At 42.2% G+C, this 23,826-nt stretch overlaps 1 protein-coding gene across 6 annotated transcripts in view; it reads left to right on the top strand.

The window, feature by feature from the left end:
* The window catches only part of LOC139750877 (probable methyltransferase-like protein 25), a 221,376-nt gene that overhangs the window by 55,117 nt on the left and 142,433 nt on the right, over positions 1 to 23,826 (top strand). For all 6 annotated transcript variants that reach the window (XM_071665729.1, XM_071665726.1, XM_071665732.1 and 3 more), the window contains one exon: positions 3,298 to 3,446. In XM_071665729.1, coding sequence (XP_071521830.1) covers positions 3,298 to 3,446 — 149 coding nt within the window. The remainder of the gene's footprint in view (positions 1 to 3,297; positions 3,447 to 23,826) is intronic.

Genomic DNA, 23,826 nt, shown 5'->3' with positions numbered 1-23,826 from the left:
AAGTACGAAGTCTGTTGTGGATGAGAGAGCCCGGGAAGCGAGTCAGCTGCCGCTCGCCGATGACACAGCGCCGGTGGCTGATTCATGTGAGAAACCGCAGAAGCCGGTGACTGAGTCTGGCAAAGTGCGCGAAAGAAGAAAGTCAAGAGTAAATGTGAACAAGAGCAAAGTTACTAGGTACAGCAGGGTTGAGGGTCAAGTCAACTGGGAGGCGAGCCTGAATGGAGAAAAACTGGAGGAAGTGAAGTGCCCTAGACATCCTCCAGTTTTTCTCCATATATATATATATATATATATATATATATATATATATATATATATATATATATATATATATATATATATATTATCCCTGGGGATGGGGGAGAAAGAATACTTCCCATGTATTCCCTGCGTGTCGTAGAAGGTGACTAAAAGGGGAGGGAGCGGGGGGCTGGAAATCCTCCCCTCTCATTATTTTTTTTTAATTTTCCAAAAGAAGGAACAGAGAAGGGGGCCAGGTGAGGATATTCCCTCAAAGGCCCAGTTCTCTGTTCTTTACGCTACCTCGCTAATGCGGGAAATGGCGAATGGTGATAACAAGTAGTGGTGATGTGAGGAGATGGAGTGAATATTTTGAAGGTGTGTTGAATGTGTTTGATGATAGAGTGGCAGATATAGGGTGTTTTGGTCGACTGGTGTGCAAAGTGAGAGGGTTAGGGAAAATAATTTGGTAAACAGAGAAGAGGTAGTAAAAGCCTTGCGGAAGATGAAAGCCGGCAAGGCAGCAGGTTTGGATGGTATTGCAGTGGAATTTATTATAAAAGGGGTGACTGTATTGTTGACTGGTTGGTAAGGTTATTTAATGTATGTATGATTCATGGTGAGGTGCCTGAGGATTGGCGGAAAGCTTGCATAGTGCCATTGTACAAAGGCAAAGGGGATAAGAGTGAGTGCTCAAATTACAGAGGTATAAGTTTGTTGAGTATTCCTGGGAAATTATATGGGAGGGTATTGATTGAGAGGGTGAAGGCATGTACAGAGCATCAGATTGTGGAAGAGCAGTGTGGTTTCAGAAGTGGTAGAGGATGTGTGGATCAGGTGTTTGCTTTGAAGAATGTATGTGAGAAATACTTAGAAAGCAAATGGATTTGTATGTAGTATTCATGGATCTGGAGAAGGCATATGATAGAGTTGATAGAGATGCTCTGTGGAAGGTACTAAGAATATATGGTGTGGGAGGCAAGTTGTTAGAAGCAGTGAAAAGTTTTTATCGAGGATGTAAGGCATGTGTACGTGTAGGAAGAGAGGAAACTGATTGGTTCTCAGTGAATGTAGGTTTGCGGCGGGGGTGCGTGATGTCTCTATGGTTGTTTAATTTGTTTATGGATGGGGTTGTTAGGGAGGTGAATGCAAGAGTTTAGGAAAGAGGGGCAAGTATGCAGTCTGTTGGGGATGAGAGAGCCTAGGAAGTGAGTCAGTTGTTGTTCGCTGATGATACAGCGCTGGTGGCTGATTCATGTGAGAAACTGCAGAAGCTGGTGACTGAGTTTGATAAGGTGTGTGAAAGAAGAAAGTTAAGAGTAAATGTGAATAAGAGCAAGGTTATTAGGTACAGTAGGGTTGAGGGTCAAGTCAATTGGGAGGTAAGTTTGAATGGAGAAAAACTGGAGGAAGTAAAGTGTTTTAGATATCTGGGAGTGGATCTGGTAGCGGATGGAACCATGGAAGCGGAAGTAAATCATAGGGTGGGGGAGGGGGTGAAAATCCTGGGAGCCTTGAAGAATGTGTGGAAGTCGAGAACATTATCTCGGAAAGCAAAAATGGGTATGTTTGAAGGAATAGTGGTTGGAACAATGTTGTATGGTTGCGAGGCGTGGGCTATGGATAGAGTTGTGCGTAGGAGGATGGATGTGCTGGAAATGAGATGTTTGAGGACAATATGTGGTGTGAGGTGGTTTGATCGAGTAAGTAATGTAAGGGTAAGAGAGATGTGTGGAAATAAAATGAGTGTGGTTGAGAGAGCAGAAGAGGGTGTTTTGAAATGGTTTGGTCACATGGAGAGAATGAGTGAGGAAAGATTGACCAAGAGGATATATGTGTCGGAGGTGGAGGGAACAAGGAGAAGTGGGAGACCAAATTGGAGGTGGAAAGATGGAGTGAAAAAGATTTTGAGTGATGGAGGCCTGAACATGCAGGAGGGTGAAAGGCGTGCAAGGAATAGAGTGAATTGGAATGATGTGGTATACCGGGGTTGACGTGCTGTCAGTGGATTGAATCAGGGCATGTGAAGCGTCTGGTGTAAACCATGGAAAGTTGTGTGGGGCCTGGATGTGGAAAGGGAGCTGTGGTTTCGGTCATTATTGCATGACAGCTAGAGACTGAGTGTGAACGAATGTGGCCTTTGTTGTCTTTTCCTAGTGCTACCTCGCACACATGAGGGGGGGAGGGGGATGGTATTCCATGTGTGGCGAGGTGGGGATGGGAGTGAATAAAGGCAGACAGTGTGAATTGTGTGCATGGGTATATATGTGTGTGTCTGTGTGTGTATATATATGTGTACATTGAGATGTATAGGTATGTATATTTGCATGTGTGGACGTGTATGTATATACATTGTGTATGGGGGTGGGTCGGGCCATTTCTTTCGTCTGTTTCCTTTCGCTACCTCGCAAACGCAGGAGACAGCGACAAAGCAAAATAAAATGAAAAATGAATATATATATATATATATATATATATATATATATATATTCTTTTTCTTTCTTACTATTCGCCATTTCCCGCATTAGCGAGGTAGCGTTGAGAACAGAGGACTGGGCCCTTGAGGGAATATCCTCACCTGGGCCCCTTCTCTGTTCCCTCTTTTGGAAAATTAAAAAAAAAAAAAAAAAAAAGTGAGAGGGGAGGATTTCCAGCCCCCCGCTCCCTCCCCTTTTAGTCGCCTTCTACGACACGCAGGGAATACGTGGGAAGTATTCTTTCTCCCCTATCCCCAGGGATAATATATATATATATATATATATATATATATATATATATATATATATATGAAAAAAGTGCATATGAACACGCACCTCCATAGAACGTACACCATATATTTGTTAGACCTTCTTCAAGGCATCTTTAGTGACACTGAAATACACAAAAGTATTCATGATAAGAAAGATATATTTGTGCCAATAGTTTTGGGGCAGATTCTTAAATTGTTTTGTCTGAACGGAGATTTGAAAGGATCTCTTAATTTATTATTTTGCTCTGAATTCTTTGTACCCATCTTTTTATTCCATTTGTATTTCATGAATATTTACCTTGCAGGGTGTAGAGTGGATTGGATTGTGGATCTTGGCAGTGGGCGAGGCTATTTGAGTTCCTCATTAGTGCTACAGTATGATTTAAATGTCGTAGCTATTGACTCAGATAAGTCCAACACCTCCTCTGCATTGGTTCGGAAAGAAAAATTACAGGTGGGTCATTTCACTTGTGCTTTTCTATCTGATAAACCTTATAAACTGCATTTCTGATTGCTAGTAGGGTGTTCCATGCATACTCTTTACATACTATAGGTTCTGCACTTACATGTATATTCTGATATACAATATACAATATAAAACTTATTGTTTGCTTGGTTATCCCTAGGGATAGGGGAGAAAGAATACTTCCAACGCATTCCTCATGTGTCGTAGAAGGCGACTAAAGGGGATGGGAGTGGGGAGCCAGAAACCCTCCCCTCCTTGTATTTTAACTTTCTAAAAGGGGAAGCAGAAGAAGGAGTCATGCGGGGAATGCTCATCCTCCTTGAAGGCTCAGATTGGGGTGTCTAAATGTGTGGATGTAACCAAGATGAGAAAAAAGGAGAGATAGGCAGTATGTTTGAGGAAAGGAATCTGGATGTTTTGGCTCTGAGTGAAACGAAGCTCAAGGGTAAAGGGGAAGAGTGGTTTGGAAATGTCTTGGGAGTAAAGTCAGGAGTTAGTGAGAGGACAAGAGCAAGGGAAGGAGTAGCACTACTCCTGAAACAGGAGTGGTGGGAGTATGTGATAGTGTAAGAAAGTAAACTCTGGGTTGATATGGGTAAAACTGAAAGTGGATGGAGAGAGATGGGTGATTATTGGTGCATATGCACCTGGGCATGAGAAGAAAGATCATGAGAGGCAAGTGTTTTGAGAGAAGCTGAGTGAGTGTGTTAGTAGTTTTGATGCACGAGACCGGGTTATAGTGATGGGTGATTTGAATGCAAAGGTGAGTAATGTGGCCGTTGAGGGAATAATTGGAGTACATGGGGTGTTCAGTGTTGTAAATGTAAATGATGAAAAGCTTGTAGATTTATGTGCTGAAAAAGGACTGGTGATTGGGAATACCTGGTTTTAAAAGAGAGATATACATAAGTATAAGTATGTAAGTAGGAGAGATGGCCAGAGAGCGTTATTGGATTACATGTTAATTGATAGGAGTGAAAGAGAGACTTTTGGAGGTTAATGTGCTGAGAGGTGCAACTGGAGGGATGTCTGACCATTATCTTGTGGAGGTGAAGGTGAAGATTTGTAGAGGTTTTCAGAAAAGAAGAGAGAATGTTGGGGTGAATAGAGTGGTGTGAGTAAGTGAGCTTGGGAAGGAGACTTGTGTGAGGAAGTACCAGGAGAGACTGAGTACAGAATGGAAAAAGGTGAGAACAAGAGGACGTAAGGGGAGTGGGAGAGGAATGGGATGTATTTAGGGAAGCAGTGATGGCTTGCGCAAAAGATGCTTGTGGCAATAGAAACGTGGGAGGTGGGCAGATTAGAAAGGGTAGTGAGTGGTGGGATGAAGAAGTAAGATTATTAGTGAAAGAGAAGAGAGAGGCATTTGGACGATTTTTGCAGGGAAATAATGCAAATGACCGGGAGATGTATAAAAGAAAGAGGCAGGAGGTCAAGAGAAAGGTGCAAGAGGTGAAAAAGAGGGCAAATGAGAGTTGGGGTGAGGGAGTATCATTAAATTTTAGGGAGAATGAAAAAAGTTGTTTTGGAAGGAGGTAAATAAAGTGCATAAGACAAGGGAACAAATGGGAACTTCAGTGAAGGGGGCAAATGGGGAGGTGATAACTAGTAGTGGTGATGTGAGAAGGAGATGGAGTGAGTATTTTGAAGGTTTGGTGAATGTGTTTGATGATAGAGTGGAAGATATAGGGTGTTTTGGTCAAAGTGGTGTGCAAAGTGAGAGGGTTAGGGAGAATGATTTGGTAAACAGAGTAGAGGTAATAAAAGCTTTGCAGAAGATGAAAGCCAGCAAGGCAGTGGGTTTGGATGGTATTGCAGTAGAATGTATTAAAAAAGGGGGTGACTGTATTGTTGACTGGTTGGTAAGGTTATTTAATGTATGTATGACTCATGGTGAGGTGCCTGAGGATTGGCGGAATGCTTGCATAGTGCCATTGTACAAAGGCAAAGGGGATAAAAGTGAGTGCTCAAATTACAGAGGTATAAGTCTGTTGAGTATCCCTGGGAAATTATATGGGAGGGTATTGATTGAGAGGGTGAGGGCATGTACAGAGCATCAGATTGGGGAAGGGCAGTGTGGTTTCAGAAGTGGTAGAGGATGTGTGGATCAGGTGTTTGCTTTGAAGAATGTATGTGAGAAATACTTAGAAAAGCAAATGGATTTGTATGTAGCATTTATGGATCTGGAGAAGGCATATGATAGAGTTGATAGAGATGCTCTGTGGAAGATATTGAGAATATATGGTGTGGGAGGCAAGTTGTTAGAAGCAGTGAAAAGTTTTTATCGAGGCTGTAAGGCATGTGTACGTGTAGGAAGAGAGGAAAGTGATTGGTTCTCAGTGAATGTAGGTTTGCGGCAGGGGTGTGTGATGTCTCCATGGTTGTTTAATTTGTTTATGGATGGGGTTGTTAGGGAGGTGAATGCAAGAGTTTAGGAAAGAGGGGCAAGTATGAAGTCTGTTGGGGATGAGAGAGCTTGGGAAGTGAGTCAGTTGTTGTTCGCTGATGATACAGCGCTGGTGGCTGATTCATGTGAGAGACTGCAGAAGCTGGTGACTGAGTTTGGTAAAGTGTGTGAAAGAAGAAAGTTAAGAGTAAATGTGAGTGAATAAGAGCAAGGTTATTAGGTACAGTAGGGTTGAGGGTCAAGTCAATTGGGAGGTGAGTTTGAATGGAGAAAAACTGGAGGAAGTGAATTGTTTTAGATATCTGGGAGTGGATCTGGCAGTGGATGGAACCATGGAAGTGGAAGTGGATCATAGGGTGGGGGAGGGGGCGAAAATTCTGGGAGCCTTGAAGAATGTGTGGAAGTCGAGAACATTATCTCGGAAAGCAAAAATGGGTATGTTTGAAGGAATAGTGGTTCCAACAATGTTGTATGGTTGCGAGGCGTGGGCTATGGATAGAGTTGTGCGCAGGAGGATGGATGTGCTGGAAATGAGATGTTTGAGGACAATATGTGGTGTGAGGTGGTTTGATCGAGTAAGTAACGTAAGGGTAAGAGAGATGTGTGGAAATAAAAAGAGCGTGGTTGAGAGAGCAGAAGAGGGTGTTTTGAAATGGTTTGGGCACATGGAGAGAATGAGTGAGGAAAGATTGACCAAGAGGATATATGTGTCGGAGGTGGAGGGAACGAGGAGAAGAGGGAGACCAAATTCGAGGTGGAAAGATGGAGTGAAAAAGATTTTGTGTGATCGGGGCTTGAACATGCAGGAGGGTGAAAGGAGGCAAGGAATAGAGTGAATTGGAGCGATGTGGTATACCAGGGTTGACGTGCTGTCAGTGGATTGAATCAGGGCATGTGAAGCGTCTGGGGTAAACCATGGAAAGCTGTGTAGGTATGTATATTTGCGTGTGTGGACGTATGTATATACATGTGTATGGGGGTGGGTTGGGCCATTTCTTTCGTCTGTTTCCTTGCGCTACCTCGCAAACGCAGGAGACAGCGACAAAGCAAAAAAAAAAAAAAAAAAAGATGTTTTGGAAGGAGGTAAATAATGTGAGTGAGACAAGGGAACAAATGGGAACATCAGTGAAGGGGGCCAATGGGAAGGTGATAACAAGTTGTGGTGATGTGAGATGGAGTTGGAGTGAGTATTTTGAAGGTTTGTCGAATGTGTTTGATGATAGGGTGGCAGATATAGGGTGTTTTGGTCGAGGTGGTGTGCAAAGTGAGAGAGTTAGGGAGAACGATTTGGCAAACAGAGAAGAGGTAGTAAAAGCTTTGCAGAAGATGAAAGCCAGCAAGGCAGCGGTTTTGGATGGTATTGCAGTGGAATTTATTAAAAAAGGGGGTGACTGTATTATTGACTGGTTGGTAAGGTTATTTAATGTATGTATGACTCATGGTGAGGTACCTGAGGACTGGCAGAATGCTTGCATAGTGCCATTGTACAAAGGAAAAGGGGATAAAAGTGAGTGCTCAAATTACAGAGGTATAAGTTTGTTGAGTATTCCTGGGAAATTATATTGGAGGGTATTGATTGAGAGGGTGAAGGCATGTACAGAGCATCAGACTGGGGAAGAGCGGTGTGGTTTCAGAAGTGGTAAAGGATGTGTGGATCAGGTGTTTGCTTTGAAGAATGTATGTGAGAAATACTTAGAAAAGTAAATGGATTTGTATATAGCACTTACGGATCTAGAGAAGGCATATTATAGAGTTGATAGAGATGCTCTGTGGAAGGTATTGAGAATATATGGTGTGGGAGGCAAGTTGTTAGAAGCAGTGAAAAGTTTTTATCGAGGATGTAAGGCATGTGTACGAGTAGGAAGAGTGGAAAGTGATTGGTTCTCAGTGAATGTTGGTTTGTGGCATGATGTCTCCATGGTTGTTTAATTTGTTTATGGATGGGGTTGTTAAGGAGGTGAATGCAAGAGTTTTGGAAAGAGGGGCAAGTATGCAGTCTGTTGTGGATGAGAGAGCTTGGGAAGTGAGTCAGTTGTTGTTCGCTGATGATACAGTGCTGGTGGCTGATTCGGGTGTTTTGGTCAAGATGGTGTGCAAAGTGAGTGGGTTAGGGAGAATGATTTGGTAAACAGAGAAGCGATAGTAAAAGCTTTGTGGAAGATGAAAGTCGGCAAGGCAGCAGGTTTGGATGGTATTGCAGTGGAATTTATTAAAAAAGGGGGTGACTGTATTGTTGACTGGTTGGTAAGGTTATTTAATGTATGTATGACTCATGGTGAGATGCCTAAGGATTGGAGGAATGCTTGCATAGTGCCATTGCACAAAGGCAAAGGGAATAAAAGTGAGTGCTCAAATTACAGAGGTATAAGTTTGTTGAGTATCCCTGGGAAATTATATGGGAGGGTAGTGATTGAGAGAGTGAAGGCATGTACAGAGCATCAGACTGGGGAAGAGCAGTGTGGTTTCAGAAGTGGTAGAGGATGTGTGAATCAGCTGTTTGCTTTGAAGTATGTATGTGAGAAATACTTAGCAAAGCAAATGGATTTGTATGCAGCATTTATGGATCTCGAGAAGGCATATGATAGAGTTGATAGAGATGCTCTGTGGAAAGTATTAAGAATATATGGTGCGGGGGGCAAGCAGTGAAAAGTTTTTATCGGGGATGTAAGGCATGTGTATGTGTAGGAAGAGAGGAAACTGATTGGTTCTCAGTGAATGTTGGTTTGCAGCTAGGGTGTGTGATGTCTCCATGGTTGTTTAATTTGTTTATGGATGGGGTTGTTAGGGAGGTGAATGCAAGAGTTTTGGAAAGAAGGGCAAGTATGCAGTCTGTTTGGGATGAGAGAGCTTGGGAAGTGAGTCAGTTGTTGTTTGCTGATGATACAGTGCTGGTGGCTGACTCATGTGAGACACTGCAGAAGCTGGTGACTGAGTATGGTAAAGTGTGTGAAAGAAGAAAGCTGAGAGTAAATGTGAATAAGAGCAAGGTTATTAGGTACAGTAGGGTTGAGGGACAAGTCCATTGGGAGGTAAGTTTGAATGGAGAAAAACTGGAGGATATGAAGTGTTTTAGATATCTGGGAGTGGATTTGGCAGTGGATGGAACCATGGAAGCGGAAGTGAAACATAGGGTGGGGGAGGGGGCAAAAGTTCTGGGAGCATTGAAGAATGTGTGGAAGTCGAGAACATTATCTCGGAAAGGAAAATTGGGTATGTTTGAAGGAATAGTGGTTCCAACAATGTTGTATGGTTGCGAGGCATGGGTTATAGATAGAGTTGTGCGGAGGAGGGTAGATGTGCTGGAAATGAGATGTTTGAGGACAATATGTGGTGTGAGGTGGTTTGATTAAGTAAGTAATAAAAGGGTAAGAGAGATGTGTGGAAATAAAAAGAGTGTGGTTGAGAGAGCAGAAGAGGGTGTTTTGAAATGGTTTGGTCACATGAAGAGAATGAGTGAGGAAAGATTGACCAAGAGCATATATGTGCCAGAGGTGGAGGGAATGAGGAGAAGTGGGAGACCAAATTGGAGGTGGAAAGATGGAGTGAAAAAGATTTTGAGTGATCGGAGCCTGAACATGCAGGAGGGTGAAAGGAGGGCAAGGAATAGAGTGAATTGGAGTGATGTGGTATACCGGGGTTGATGTGCTGTCAGTGGATTGAATCAAGGCATGTGAAGCGTCTGGGGTAAACCATGGAAAGCTGTGTAGGTATGTATATTTGCGTGTGTGGACGTATGTATATACATGTGTATGGGGGGGGGGTTGGGCCATTTCTTTCGTCTGTTTCCTTGCGCTACCTCGCAAACGCGGGAGACAGCGACAAAGTATAATAAAAATATATAATATATATATATGTTTACATTGAGATGTATAGGTATGTATATGTGCATGTGTGGACTTGTATGTCCATACATGTGTATGTGGGTGGGTTGGATCATTCTTTTGTCTGTTTCCTTGCGCTACCTCGCTAACGCGGAAGACAGCGACAAAGCAAAATAATAAATGAATAATAGATTAAGTCTGTTTGTTTTTTTTTTATTTGCTTTGTAGCTGTCTCCCGTGTCTGCGAGGTAGCGCAAGGAAACAGACGAAAGAAATGGCCCAACCCACCCCCATACACATGTATATACATACACGTCCACAATTTGGTGTGGTAATAAGAAGAGTGTGGTTGAGAGAGCAGAAGAGGGCGTTTTGAAATAGTTTGGTCCCATGGAGAGAATGAGTGAGGAAAGATTGACAAAGAGGATATATATGTCACAAATGGAAGGAATGAGGAGAAGTGGGAGACCAAATTGGAGGTGGAAAGATGGAGTGAAAAAGATTTTGAGTGATCGGGGCCTGAACATGCAGGAGGGTGAAAGGCGTGCAAGGAATAGAGTGAATTGGAATGATGTGGTATACCAGGGTCGACATGCTATCAATGGATTGAACCAGGGCATGTGAGGCGTCTTTGGTAAACCATGGAAAGTTTTGTGGGGCCTGGATGTGGAAAGGGAGGTGTGGTTTCGGTGCATTATACATGACAGCTAGAGACTGAGTGTGAACGAATGTGGCCTTTGTTGTCTTTTCCTAGAGCTACCTCGCGCACTTGTGGGGGAGGGTTTTGTCATTTCATGTTTGGCGGTGTGGCGATGGGAGTGAATAAGGGAAGACAGTATGAATTATGTACATGTGTATATATGTATATGTCTGTGTTTGTATATATATGTATATGTTGAAATGTAAAGGCATGTATATGTGCGTGTGTTGACGTGTACGTATATACACGTGCATGTGGGTGGGTTGGGCCATTCTTTCGTCTGTTTCCTTGCGCTACCTCACTGACGCGGGAGACAGCGACAAAGTATAAAAAATAAATAAATATGTAGTATGTGTGAAAGTAAATCAATTGTTTGAATTGAATTAGGGATTGAGTCAAGGTTGTGTGACATCACCATGGTTAATCAAAAGATTTTATGGATGGGTCATTGCATGAGATGAGAGTAGAGTGGGGTGATTTTAGTGTGATACTTAATCTTGGAGAAACAAAATGAAAGTTACCAAAGTTTGTGTATGCAGATGATATTGTATGGTTAGCTGAATCAGAGAAAGAACTGATTACAATGGTGGGCAGGTTCAAATTATGTATGTAGGAGGAGAATGCTGTAAGTAAAGGCAAATATATGCAGGAAGCTAGTTTTTGAAAAGGAAGAGAGGATATTTTGTGAGATCAAAACTCTTCTGAATGGAAAATAGTTAAGCGCAGAGTCACAAATAAGTACTTGTCCCAGTCCTGATATATGGCTGTGAATGCCAAGTGGATATAGGTCAGGACAGATAAAAGATTAAAGTAGAAAAGATGGATGATATATGCAGTTTAGTTGGTAGTAAGGAGGTTAGATAGATGGGGATGGAGAGTAAGAATACTTCCCACATATTCCCTGCATGTCGTAGAAGGTGACTAAAAGGGGAGGGAGCGGGGGGCTGGAAATCCTCCCTTCTCGTTATTTTTTTTTTTCCAAAAGAAGGAACAGAGAAGGGGGCCAGTTGAGGATATTCCCTCAAAAGCCCAATCCTCTGTTCTTAATGCTACCTTGCTAATGCGGGAAATGGCGAATAGTATGAAAATAAAAAAGATAGAATGAAAACGTGAGAGGGTCATGTGGTATGAAGAGGTCATTAGAAAGGCACATTGATTAAAGTCACGTAGGACGGTTTGATCACATAGAACATTTAGCAGATGACAGGTTGATCAAAATATAAAGCAGTGTAGCAGAAAATACATTTAGCAGATGACTGGTTGATTAAAATATAAAGCAGTGCAGCAAAAAGTACAAGGAGAATTAGACTACAGAAAAGATGGATAAATGTAGTAGAAATTTATAGAGCTAAGAATATTTCATGTGAAGATGTTAAGAGGAATGATTGGGGATTGAAAGAAATGTAAACATTTTGTATATGATGGTGTTATGAATGGAAACACTGATCTCACTTGACAAATTACAATGATAATCAAATTGAAAAAGTATATATTATTTATTATACTTTGTCTCTGTCTCCCGCGTTAGTGAGGTAGTGCAAGAAAACAGACGAAAGAATGGCCCAACCCACCCTCATACACAAGTATATACATACACATCCAAACACGCACATATACATACCTATACATCTCAATGTATACATATGTATACACACACAGACATATACATATATACACTTGTACATAATTCATACTGTCTTCCCTTATTCATTCCCATCGTCACTCCGCCAAACACGAAATGACAAAACCCTCCCCCCACGTGTGCGCGAGGAAGCTCTAGGAAAAGACAACAAAGGCCACATTCGTTCACACTCAGTGTCTAGCTGTCATGTATAATGCACCGAAACCACACCTCCCTTTCCACATCCAGGCCCCACAAAACTTTCCATGGTTTACCCCAGACGCTTCACATGCCCTGGTTCAATCCATTGATAGCATGTCAACCCTGGTATACCACATCATTCCAATTCACTCTGTTCCTTGCACGCCTTTCACCCTCCTGCATGTTCAGGCCCCGATCACTCAAAATCTTTTTCACTCCATCTTTCCACCTCCAATTTGATCTCCCACTTCTCTTTCCTTCCATTTGTGACACATATATCCTCTTTGTCAATCTTTCCTCACTCATTCTAGAACTCCATGGGACCAAACTATTTCAAAACACCCTCTTCTGCACTCTCAACCACACTCTTTTTACTACCACACATCTCTCTTACCCTTTCATTACTTACTCGATCAAACTACCTCACACCACATATAGTCCTCAAATGTTTCATTTCCAGCACATCCACCCACCTCCACACAACTCTATCCATAGCCCATGCCTCACAACCATATAACATTGTTGGAACCACTATTCCTTCAAACATACCCATTTTTGCTTTCTAAGATAACGTTCTTGACTTCCACACATTCTTCAACTCTCCCAGAACTTTTGCCCCTTCGCCCACCCTACGATTCACTTCCACTTCCATGGTTCCATCCACTGCCAAATCCACTCCCAGATATCTAAAACACTTCACTTCCTCCAGTTTTTCTCCATTCAAACTTACCTCCCAATTGACTTGTCCCTCAACCCTACTGTACCTGATAACCTTGCTCTTAATCACATTTACACTCAGCTTTCTTCTTCCACACACTTTACCAAACTCAGTCACCAGCTTCTGCAGTTTCTCACAGGAATCAGCCACCAGCACTGTATCATCAGCAAACAACAACTGACTCACTTCCCAAGCTCTCTCTCATCCACAACAGACTGCACACTTGCCCCTCTTTCCAAATCTCTTGCATTCACCTCCCTAACAAGCCCATCCATAAACAAATTAAACAACCATGGAGACATCACACACCCCTGCCACAAACCAACTTTCACTGAGAACCAATCACTTTCCTCTCTTCCTACTCATACACATGCCGTACTTCCTCGATAAAAACTTTTCACTGCTTCTGACAACTTGCCTCCCACACCATGTATTCTTAATACCTTCCACAGAGCATCTCTATCAACTCTATCATATGCCTTCTCCAGATCCATAAGTGCTACATACAAATCCATTTGCTTTTCTAAGTATTTCTCACATACATTCTTCAAAGCAAACACCTGATCCACACATCCTCTACCACTTTTGAAACCACACTGCTCTTCCCCAATCTGATGCTTTGTATATGCCTTCACCCTCTCACTCAATAAACTCCCATATAATTTCCCAGGAATATTCAACAAACTTATATCTCTGTAATTCTGGTGGTGTGAGAAGGAGATGGAGTGAGTATTTTGAAGGTATGTTGAATGTGTTTGATGACAGAGTGGCAGATATGGGGTGTTTTGGTCGAGGTGGTGTGCAAAGTGAGAGGGTTAGGGAAAATGATTTGGTAAATAGAGAAGAGGTAGTAAAAGCTTTGCGGAAGATGAAAGCTGGCAAGGCAGCGGGTTTGGATGGTATTGCAGTGGAATTTATTAAAAAAGGGGGTGACTATTGTTGACAGGTTGGTAAGGTTATTTTATGTATGTATGATTCATGGTGAGGTGCCTGAGGATTGGCGGAATGCTTGCATAGTGCCATTGTACATAGGTAAAGGGGATAAGAGTGAGTGCTCAAATTACAGAGGTATAAGTTTGTTGAGTATTCCTGGGAAATTATATGGGAGGGTATTGATTGAGAGGGTGAAGGCGTGTACAGAGCATCAGATTGGGGAAGAGCAGTGTGGTTTCAGAAGTGGTAGAGGATGTGTGGATCAGGTGTTTGCTTTGAAGAATGTATGTGAGAAATACTTAGTAAAGAAAATGGGTTTGTATGTAGTATTTATGGATCTGGAGAAGGCATGTGATAGAGTTGATAGAGATGCTTTGTGTTGGGTATTAAGAATATTGGTGTGGGAGGCAAGTTGTTAGAAGCAGTGAAAAGTTCTTATCGAGGATGTAAGGCATGTGTACGTGTAGGAAGAGAGGAAAGTGATTGGTTCTCAGTGAATGTAGGTTTGCGGCAGGGGTGTGTGATATCTCCATGGTTCGTTAATTTGTTTATGGATGGGGTTGTTAGGGAGGTGAATGCAAGTGTTTTGGAAAGAGGGGCAAGCATGCAGTCTGTTGTGGATGAGAGAGCTTGGGAAGTGAGGCAGTTGTTGTTCGCTGATGATACAGTGCTGGTGGCTGATTCATGTGAGAAACAGCAGAAGCTGCTGACTGAGTTTGGTAAAGTGTGTGAAAGAAGAAAGTTGAGAGTAAATGTGAATAAGAGCAAGGTTATTAGGTGCAGTAGGGTTGAGGGTCAAGTCAAGTGGGAGAAAAACTGAAGGAAGTGAAGTGTTTTAGATATCTTGGAGTGGATTTGGCAGTGGATGGAATCAAGGAAGTGGAAGTGAATCATAGGGTGGGGGAGGGGGCGAAAATTCTGGGAGCGTTTAAGAATGTTGAGAGTAAATGTGAATAAGAGCAAGGTTATTAGGTGCAGTAGGGTTGAGGGTCAAGTCAAGTGGGAGTTAAGTTTGAATGGAGAAAAACTGAAGGAAGTGAAGTGTTTTAGATATCTTGGAGTGGATTTGGCAGTGGATGGAATCAAGGAAGCGGAAGTGAATCATAGGGTGGGGGAGGGGGCGAAAATTCTGGGAGCGTTTAAGAATGTTGAGAGTAAATGTGAATAAGAGCAAGGTTATTAGGTGCAGTAGGGTTGAGGGTCAAGTCAAGTGGGAGTTAAGTTTGAATGGAGAAAAACTGAAGGAAGTGAAGTGTTTTAGATATCTTGGAGTGGATTTGGCAGTGGATGGAATCAAGGAAGCGGAAGTGAATCATAGGGTGGGGGAGGGGGCAAAAATTCTGGGAGCGTTGAAGAATGTGTGGAAGTCAAAATCATTATCTCGGAAAGCAAAAATGGGTATGTTTGAAGGAATAGTGGTTCCAACAATGTTATATGGTTGCGAGGCGTGGGCTATGGATAGAGTTGTGTGCAGGAGGGTGGATGTGCTGGAAATGAGATGTTTAAGGACAATATGTGGTGTGAGGTGGTTTGATCGAGTAAGTAATAATAAGGTTAGAGAGATGTGTGGTAATAAAAAGAGTGTGGTTGAGAGAGCAGAAGAGGGTGTTTTGAAATGGTTTGGTCACATGGAGAGAATGAGTGAGGGAAGATTGACCAAGAGGATATATGTGTCAGAGGTGGAGGGAACGAGGAAAAGTGGGAGACCAGATTGGAGGTGGAAAGGTGGATTGAAAAAGATTTTGAGTGATCGGGGCCTAAACATACAGGAGGGTGAAAGGCGTGCAAGGAATAGAGTGAATTGGAACGATGTGGTATACCGGGGTCGACGTGCTGTCAATGGATTGAACCAGGGCATGTGAAGTGTCTGGGGTAAACCATGGAAAGTTCTGTGGGGCCTGGATGTGGAAAGGGAGGTGTGGTTTCGGTGCATTATTACATGACAGCTAGAGACTGAGTGTGAACAAATGTTGCCTTTGTTGTCTTTTCCTAGTGCTACCTCGCACACATGAGGAGGGAGGGGGTTGTTATTTCATGTGTGGTGAGGTGGCGATTGGAATTAATAGAGGCAGACAGTATGAATTATGCACATGTGTATATATGTATATGTCTGTGTGTTTATATATATATATGTATACGTTGAGATGTATAGGTATGTATATTTGCGTGTGTGGACGTGTATGTATATACATGTGTATGTGGGTGGGTTGGGCCATTCTTTCGTCTGTTTCCTTGTGCTACCTCGCTAACGTGGGAGACAGCGACAAAGCAAAATGAATAAATAAATAAATAACTTTTATCCCCTTTGCTTTTGTACAATGGCACTATGCAAGCATTCCGCCAATCCTCAGGCACCTCACCATGAGTCATACATGCATTAAATAACCTTACCAACCTGTCAACAACATAGTCACCCCCTTTTTTAATAAATTCCACTGCAATACCATCCAAACCTGCTGCCTTGCCGGCTTTCATCTTCCACAAATTTTTACTACCTCTCCTCTGTTTACCAAATCATTCTCCCTAACCCTCTCACTTTGCACACCACCTCGACCAAAACACCCTGTATCTGCCACTATGTCATCAAACACATTCAACAAACCTTCAAAATACTCACTCCATCTCTTCACATCACCACTACTTGTTATCACCTCTCATTTGCCCCCTTCACTGATGTTCCCATTTGTTCCCATGTCTTATGCACTTTATTTACCTCCTTCCAAAACTTCTTTTTATTCTCCATAAAGTTTAATGATACTCTCTCACCCCAACTCTCATTTGCCCTGTTTTTCACCTCTTGCACCTTTCTCTTGACCTCCTGCCTCTTTCTTTTACATACATCTCCCAGTGATTTGCATTATTTCCCTGCAAAAACTGTCCAAATGCCTCTCTCTTCTCTTTCACCTATAATCTTACTTCTTCATCCCACCACTCACTACCCTTTCTAATCTGCCCACCTCCCACACTTCTCATGCCACAGGCATCTTTTGCGCAAGCCATCACTGCTTCCTTAAGTACATCCCATTTCTCCTCCACTCCCTTCATGTCCTTTGTTCTCACCTTTTTACATTCTATACTCAGTCTCTCTTGGAACTTCCTCACACAAGTCTCCTTCCCAGGCTCACTTACTCTCATCACTCTTTTCACCCCAACATTCTCTCTTCTTTTCTGAAAACCTCTACATATCTTCACCGTTGCCTTCACAAGATAATGATCAGACATCCCTCCAGTTGCACCTCTCAGGACATTAACATCCAAAAGTCTCTCTTTCGTGCGCCTATCAATTAACACATAATCCAATAATGCTTTCTGGCCATCTCTCCTACTTGCATACATATACTTATGTATATCTCTCTTTTTAAACCAGGTATTCCCAATCACCAGTCCCTTTTCAGCACATAAATCTACAAGCTCTTCACTATTTCCATTTACAACACTGAACACCCCATGTACACCAATTATTCCCTCAACTGCCACATTTCTCACCTTTGGATTCAAATCACCCATCACTATAACCTGGTCTCATGCATCAAAACTACTAACACACTCACTCAGCTGCTCCCAAAACACTTGCCTCTCATGATCTCTCTTCTCATGCCCTGGTTCATATGCACCAATAATCACCCATCTCTCTCCATCCACTTTCAGTTTTACCCATATCAGTCTAGAGTTCACTTTCTTACACTCTATCACATTCTCCCACCACTCCTGTTTCAGGAGTAGTGCAACTCTTTCCCTTGCTCATGTCCTTTCACAAACCCCTGACTTTACTCCCAAGACATTCCCAAACCACTCTTCCCCTTTCCCCTTGAGCTTCTTTTCACTCAGAGCCAAAACATCCAGGTTCCTTTCCTCAAACATACTACCTATCTCTCCTTTTTTTCTCATTTTGTTTACATCCACACACATTTAGACACCCCAATCTGAGCCTTCGAGGAGGATGAGCACTCCCCACGTGGCTCCTTCTTCTTTTTCCCCTTTTAGAAAGTTAGAATACAAGGAAGGGATGGTTTCTAGCCCCCACTCCTGTCCCCCTTGGTCGCCTTCTACAACATGTGAGGAATATGTGGAAAGTATTCTTTTCCCCTATCTCCAGGGATAATTGAAAAAGTATGATGCACTTTGTTAAGTCAGGAAGTACAATGTTCACTTTAAGAAAGTGGATGTTGGTTAAGGATGTGTGTGATGTTGCAGAGGCTGCATGTGAAACTTCAGGAGATAGATGGAAAAGGACGTTTGTTTGAGAGTGAGGGTTTAGTAAATTTACATGAGAGATTAATGATTATTGACTGCAGACAGTGAGAGATACAAGTATTAGGAAAGTAGGATTAGGTGTAGATGAATTGCATAGGAACAGACAAAAATATACAAAAAAATTCTAGATAGAATGGGAATGAAGACAACTAAGAATCATGGTGAGGCTGTAGTTGGATATCTTTTGAAACTGTATTCTGTAGCATAAAAAGGTAATTGAGTGCCTGATGACTGGTTTGAAGCAGCTTTTTTCTGCATAAATGTTAATGGAGTAAAAATAGAGGAGACAGAATACTTCTCACATATTCCCTACGTGTCATAGAAGGTGTCTAAAGGGGGCAGGAGAAGGGGCTGAAAATCCCCCTCCTTGTATATTTAAATTTCTAAAAGGGGAACAGAAGAAGGAGTCATGCAGGGAGGGCTCATCCTCCTCAAAGGCTCAGACTGGGGTGTCTGAATATGTCTGATTTTTTTTTTTTTTTTTTTTTTTTTTTTTCCAAAAGAAGGAACAGAGGGGGCCAGGTGAGGATATTCCAAAAAAGGCCCAGTCCTCTGTTCCTAACGCTACCTTGCTAACGCGGGAAATGGCGAATAGTTTAAAAGAAAAGAAAAGGTATGAGGAAAGGAAGTTGGATGTTCTGGCTCTGAGTTAAACGAAGCACAAGGGTAAAGGGGAAGAGTGGTTTGGGAATGTCTTGGGAGTAAAGTCAGGGGTTGGTGAGAGGACAAGAGCAAAGGAAGGAGTAGCACTCCTCCTGAAGCAGGAGTTGTGGGAATATGTGATAGAGTGTAAGAAAGTAAATTCTAAATTGATATGAGTAAAACTGAAAGTGGATGGAGAGAGATGGGTGTTATTGGTGCCTATGCACCTGGTCGTGAGAAGAAAGATCATTAGAGGCAAGTGATTTGGGAGCAGCTGAGTGAGTGTGTTAACAGCTTTGATGCATGAGACTGAGTTATAGTGATGGGAGCAGCTGAGTGAGTGTGTTAACAGCTTTGATGCATGAGACTGGGTTATTGCGATGGGTGATTTCAATGCAAATGTGGCAGTTGAGGGTATAATTGGTGTACATGGGTTGTTCAGTGTTGTAAATGTAAATGGTGAAGAGCTTGTGGAGTTGTGTCCTGAAAAAGGACTGGTGATTGGGAATACCTGGTTTAAAAAGAGAGATATACATAAGTATATGTATGTAAGTAGGAGAGATGGCCAGAGGGTATTATTGGATTATGTGTCAATTGATAGGCATGTGAAAGAGAGACTTTTGGATGTTAATGTGCTGAGAGGGGCCGCTGAAGGGATGTCTGATCACTATCTTTTGGAGGCAAAGGTGAAGATTTGTAGAGGTCTTCAGAAAAGAAGAGAGAGAGAATGTTGGGGAGATGAGAGTGGTGAGGGTAAATAAGCATGGAAAGGAGGCTTGTGTGAGGTAGTACCAGGAGAGGTTGAGTGCAGAATGGCAAAAGGTGAGAGCAAGTGAGGTAAGGGGAGTGGGGGAGGAATGGGATGTATTTAGAGAAGCAGTGATGGCTTGCACAAATGATGCATGTGGCATGCGAAAGGTGGGAGGTTGGCAGATTAGAAAGGGTAGTGAGTGATGGGGTGAAGAAGTAAGATTGTTAGTGAAAGAGAAGAGAGAGGCATTTGAACGATTTTTGCAGGGAAGTAGTGCAAATGACTGGGAGATGTTAGTGGAAGAGAAGAGAGAGTCATTTGGATGAGTTTTGCAGGTAAGTGGTGCATATGACTGGGATATGTATAAAATAGAGCGGAAGGAGGTCAAGACAAAGGTGCAAGAGGCGAGAAAGAGGGCAAATGAGAGTTAGGGTGAGAGAGTATCATTAAACTTTAGGGAGAATAAAAATATGTTTTGAAAGGAGGTGAATAAAGTGTGTAAGACATGAGAACAAATGGGAACATCGGTAAAGGGGGCAAATGGGGAGGTAATAACTTGTGATGAAGCGAGAAGGAGATGGAGAGAATATTTTGAAGGTTTTTTTAATTGGTTTGATGATAGAGTGGCAGATATAGAGTGTTTTGGTCGGGGTGGTGTGCAAAGTGAGAGGGTCAGGGAGAATAGTTTGGTAAACAGAGAAGAGGTAGTGAAAGCTTTATAGAAGATGAAAACCAGCAAGGCAGCGGCTTTGGATGGTATTGCAGTGGAATTTATTAAAAAAGTGGTTGACTGTGTTGTTGATTGGTTGGGAAGGATATTCAATGTATGTATGGATCATGGTGAAGTGCCTGAGGATGGGTGGAATGTATGCTTAGCGCCATTGTACAAAGGCAAAGGGGATAAAGGTGAGTGTTCAAATTACAGAGGCATAAGTTTGATGAGTATTCCTGGGTAATTATATTGAAGGGTATTGATTTAGAGGGTAAAGGCATGTACAGAGCATCAGACTGGGGAAGAGCAGTGTAGTTTCAGAGGTGGTAGAGGATGTGTGGATCAGATGTTTGCTTCGAAGTATGTACGTGAGAAATACTTAGAAAAACAGATGGATTTGCATGTAGCATTTATGGATCTGGAGAAGGCATGTGATAGAGCTGATAGAGATGCTTTGTGGAAGGTTTTAAGAGTATATGATGTGGGAGGTAAGTCGCTAGAAGCAGCAAAAAGTTTTTACCAAGGATGTAAGGCATGTGTACAAGTAGGAAGAGAGGAAAGTGATTGGTTCCCAGTGAATGTTGGTTTGCAGCAGGGGTGCGTGATGTCTCCATGATTGTTTAGTTTGTTTATGGATGGAGTGGTGAGGGAGGTGAGTGCAATAGTTTTGGAGAGAGGGGGAAGTACACAGTCCATTATGTATGAGAGGGCTTGGGCAGTGAGTCAGTTGTTGTTCACTGATGATACAGCGCTGGTAGCTGATTCGGGTGAGAAACTGCAGAAGTTGGTGACTGAGATTGGTAAAGTGTGTGAAAGAAGAAAACCGAGAGTAAATGTGAATGAGAGCAAGGTTATTAGGTTCAGTAGGGTTGAGGCAACAAGTTAATTGGAATGTAAGTTTGAACTTAGAAAAACTGGAGGAAGTGAAGTGTTTTAGGTATGTGGGAGTGGACTTAGCAACTGATGGAACCATGGAAGTGGAAGTGAGTCACAGGGTGGGGGAGGGGGCGAAGGTTCTGAGGGTGTTGAAGAATGTGTGGAAGGCGAGAACGTTATCTCGGAGAGCAAAAATGGGTATGTTTGAAGGAATAGTGGTTCCAACAATGTTATATGGTTGTGAGGCATGGGCTATAGATAGGGTTGTATGGAGGAGGGTGGATGTGTTGGAACTGAATTGTTTGAGGACAATATGTGGTGTGAGGTGGTATAATCGAGTAAGTAATAATAGGGTAATAGAGATGTGTGGTAATAAAAAGAGTGTGGTTGAGAGAGCAGAAGAGGATGTGTTGAAATGGTTTGGACACATGTAGTAAATGAGTGAGGAAAGATTGACAAAAAGAATATATGTGTCAGAGGTGGAGGGAACGAGGAGAAGTGGGAGACCAAATTGGAGGTGGAAGGATGGAGTGAAAAAGATTTTGAACGATTGGGGCCTGAACTTACGGGAGGGTGAAAGGCATGCGAGGAATAGAGTGAATTGGAACGATGTGGTATACTGGGGTCGACGTGCTGTCAGTGGATTGAACCAGGGCATGTGAAGTGTCTCGAGTAAACCATGGAAAGGTCTGTTAGGCCTGGATGTGGAAAGGGAACTGTGGTTTTGTTGCATTACACATGACAGCTATAGACTGAGTATGAATGAATGGGGCCTTTTTGTCTTTTCCTGGTGCTACTTCACTGGAGGGGGGTGGGATGCTAGTCAGGGTGGCAGTGGAAACGGATGAAGGCAGCAAGTGTGAATATGTACATGTGTATATATGTGTATGTCTGTGTATGTATATGTATGTATACTTTGAATTGTATATGTATGTAAATGTGTGTGTGTGTGTGTGTGTGTGTGTGTGGGCATTTATGTATATGCATGTGTATGTGGGTGGGTTGGGTCATTCCTCGTCTGTTTCCTTGTGCCACTTTGCTAACGCAGGACACAGTGATTAAGTATAATGAATAAATGAATAATAAATACAGAGGAATAAGTGCTCTCAGTATAGTTAGCCAGATCAACAGTGATTATGGTTAAGATAAATGAATTCCTTTTAGTTAAGAAAATAAGATGTATATAGGAAGGGAAGAGGTTATCTTTATCAAACTTTTCAACATTTATGGGTAGTGGAGAGAATCTAGTAAAAAAGAGGAAAGTGTACAAAGGATACACTTGCAGAGTTTGAAAGGTTAATTCAGTGAAAATGAATTTTAGAAAATTTTGAATTCTTGTGTTGCATCTGAATAACTTTCAAGTGCTGTCTAAAGGTTTTGTAATGTGTGGAGAGTAAATAACGTGGATGTGTATTAGTGTGTGGTAATGTACCCATGTGTTAATATTTTTCAGGGACATTATGTGATGTGAAAGCAAGGGATGATTGTTCATCTGAATACTAATAGAAGCGAGTGGAAGTTACCCCAGTTATTCTGTTTATGTAATGATGTTTTGTTATTATTATCATTAGAAATAAGTATATATATATATAGATATAGGGTGTTTTAGTCGAGGTGGTGTGCAAAGTGAGAGGGTTAGGGAAAATGATTTGGTAAACAGAGAAGAGGTAGTAAAAGCTTTGCGGAAGATGAAAGCCGGCAAGGCAGCAGGTTTGGATGGTATTGCAGTTGAATTTATTAAAAAAGGGGGTGACTGTATTGTTGACTGGTTGGTAAGGTTATTTAATGTATGTATGACTCACGGTGAGGTGCCTGAGGATTGGCGGAATGCGTGCATAGTGCCATTGTACAAAGGCAAAGGGGATAAGAGTGAGTGCTCAAATTACAGAGGTATAAGTTTGTTGAGTATTCCTGGTAAATTATATGGGAGGGTATTGATTGAGAGGGTGAAGGCATGTACAGAGCATCAGATTGGGGAAGAGCAGTGTGGTTTCAGAAGTGGTAGAGGATGTGTGGATCAGGTGTTTGCTTTGAAGAATGTATGTGAGAAATACTTAGAAAAGCAAATGGATTTGTATGTAGCATTTATGGATCTGGAGAAGGCATATGATAGAGTTGATAGAGATGCTCTGTGGAAGGTATTAAGAATATATGGTGTGGGAGGCAAGTTGTTAGAAGCAGTGAAAAGTTTTTATCGAGGATGTAAGGCATGTGTACGTGTAGGAAGAGAGGAAAGTGATTGGTTCTCAGTGAATGTAGGTTTGCGGCAGGGGTGTGTGATGTCTCCATGGTTGTTTAATTTGTTTATGGATGGGGTTGTTAGGGAGGTGAATGCAAGAGTTTTGGAAAGAGGGGCAAGTATGAAGTCTGTTGGAGATGAGAGAGCTTGGGAAGTGAGTCAGTTGTTGTTCGCTGATGATACAGCGCTGGTGGCTGATTCATGTGAGAAACTGCAGAAACTGGTGACTGAGCTTGGTAAAGTGTGTGAAAGAAGAAAGTTAAGAGTAAATGTGAATAAGAGCAAGGTTATTAGGTACAGTAGGGTTGAGGGTCAAGTCAATTGGGAGGTGAGTTTGAATGGAGAAAAACTGGAGGAAGTGAAGTGTTTTAGATATCTGGGAGTGGATCTGGCAGCGGATGGAACCATGGAAGCGGAAGTGGATCATAGGGTGGGGGAGGGGGTGAAAATTCTGGGAGCCTTGAAGAATGTGTGGAAGTCGAGAACATTATCT

This window comes from Panulirus ornatus, chromosome 10 (genome assembly GCF_036320965.1).
Source record: "Panulirus ornatus isolate Po-2019 chromosome 10, ASM3632096v1, whole genome shotgun sequence".
Lineage (NCBI taxonomy): Eukaryota > Metazoa > Arthropoda > Malacostraca > Decapoda > Palinuridae > Panulirus > Panulirus ornatus.
Note: the sequence above shows the minus strand (reverse complement) of the source record. Positions and strands in the feature narration are given on the sequence as shown.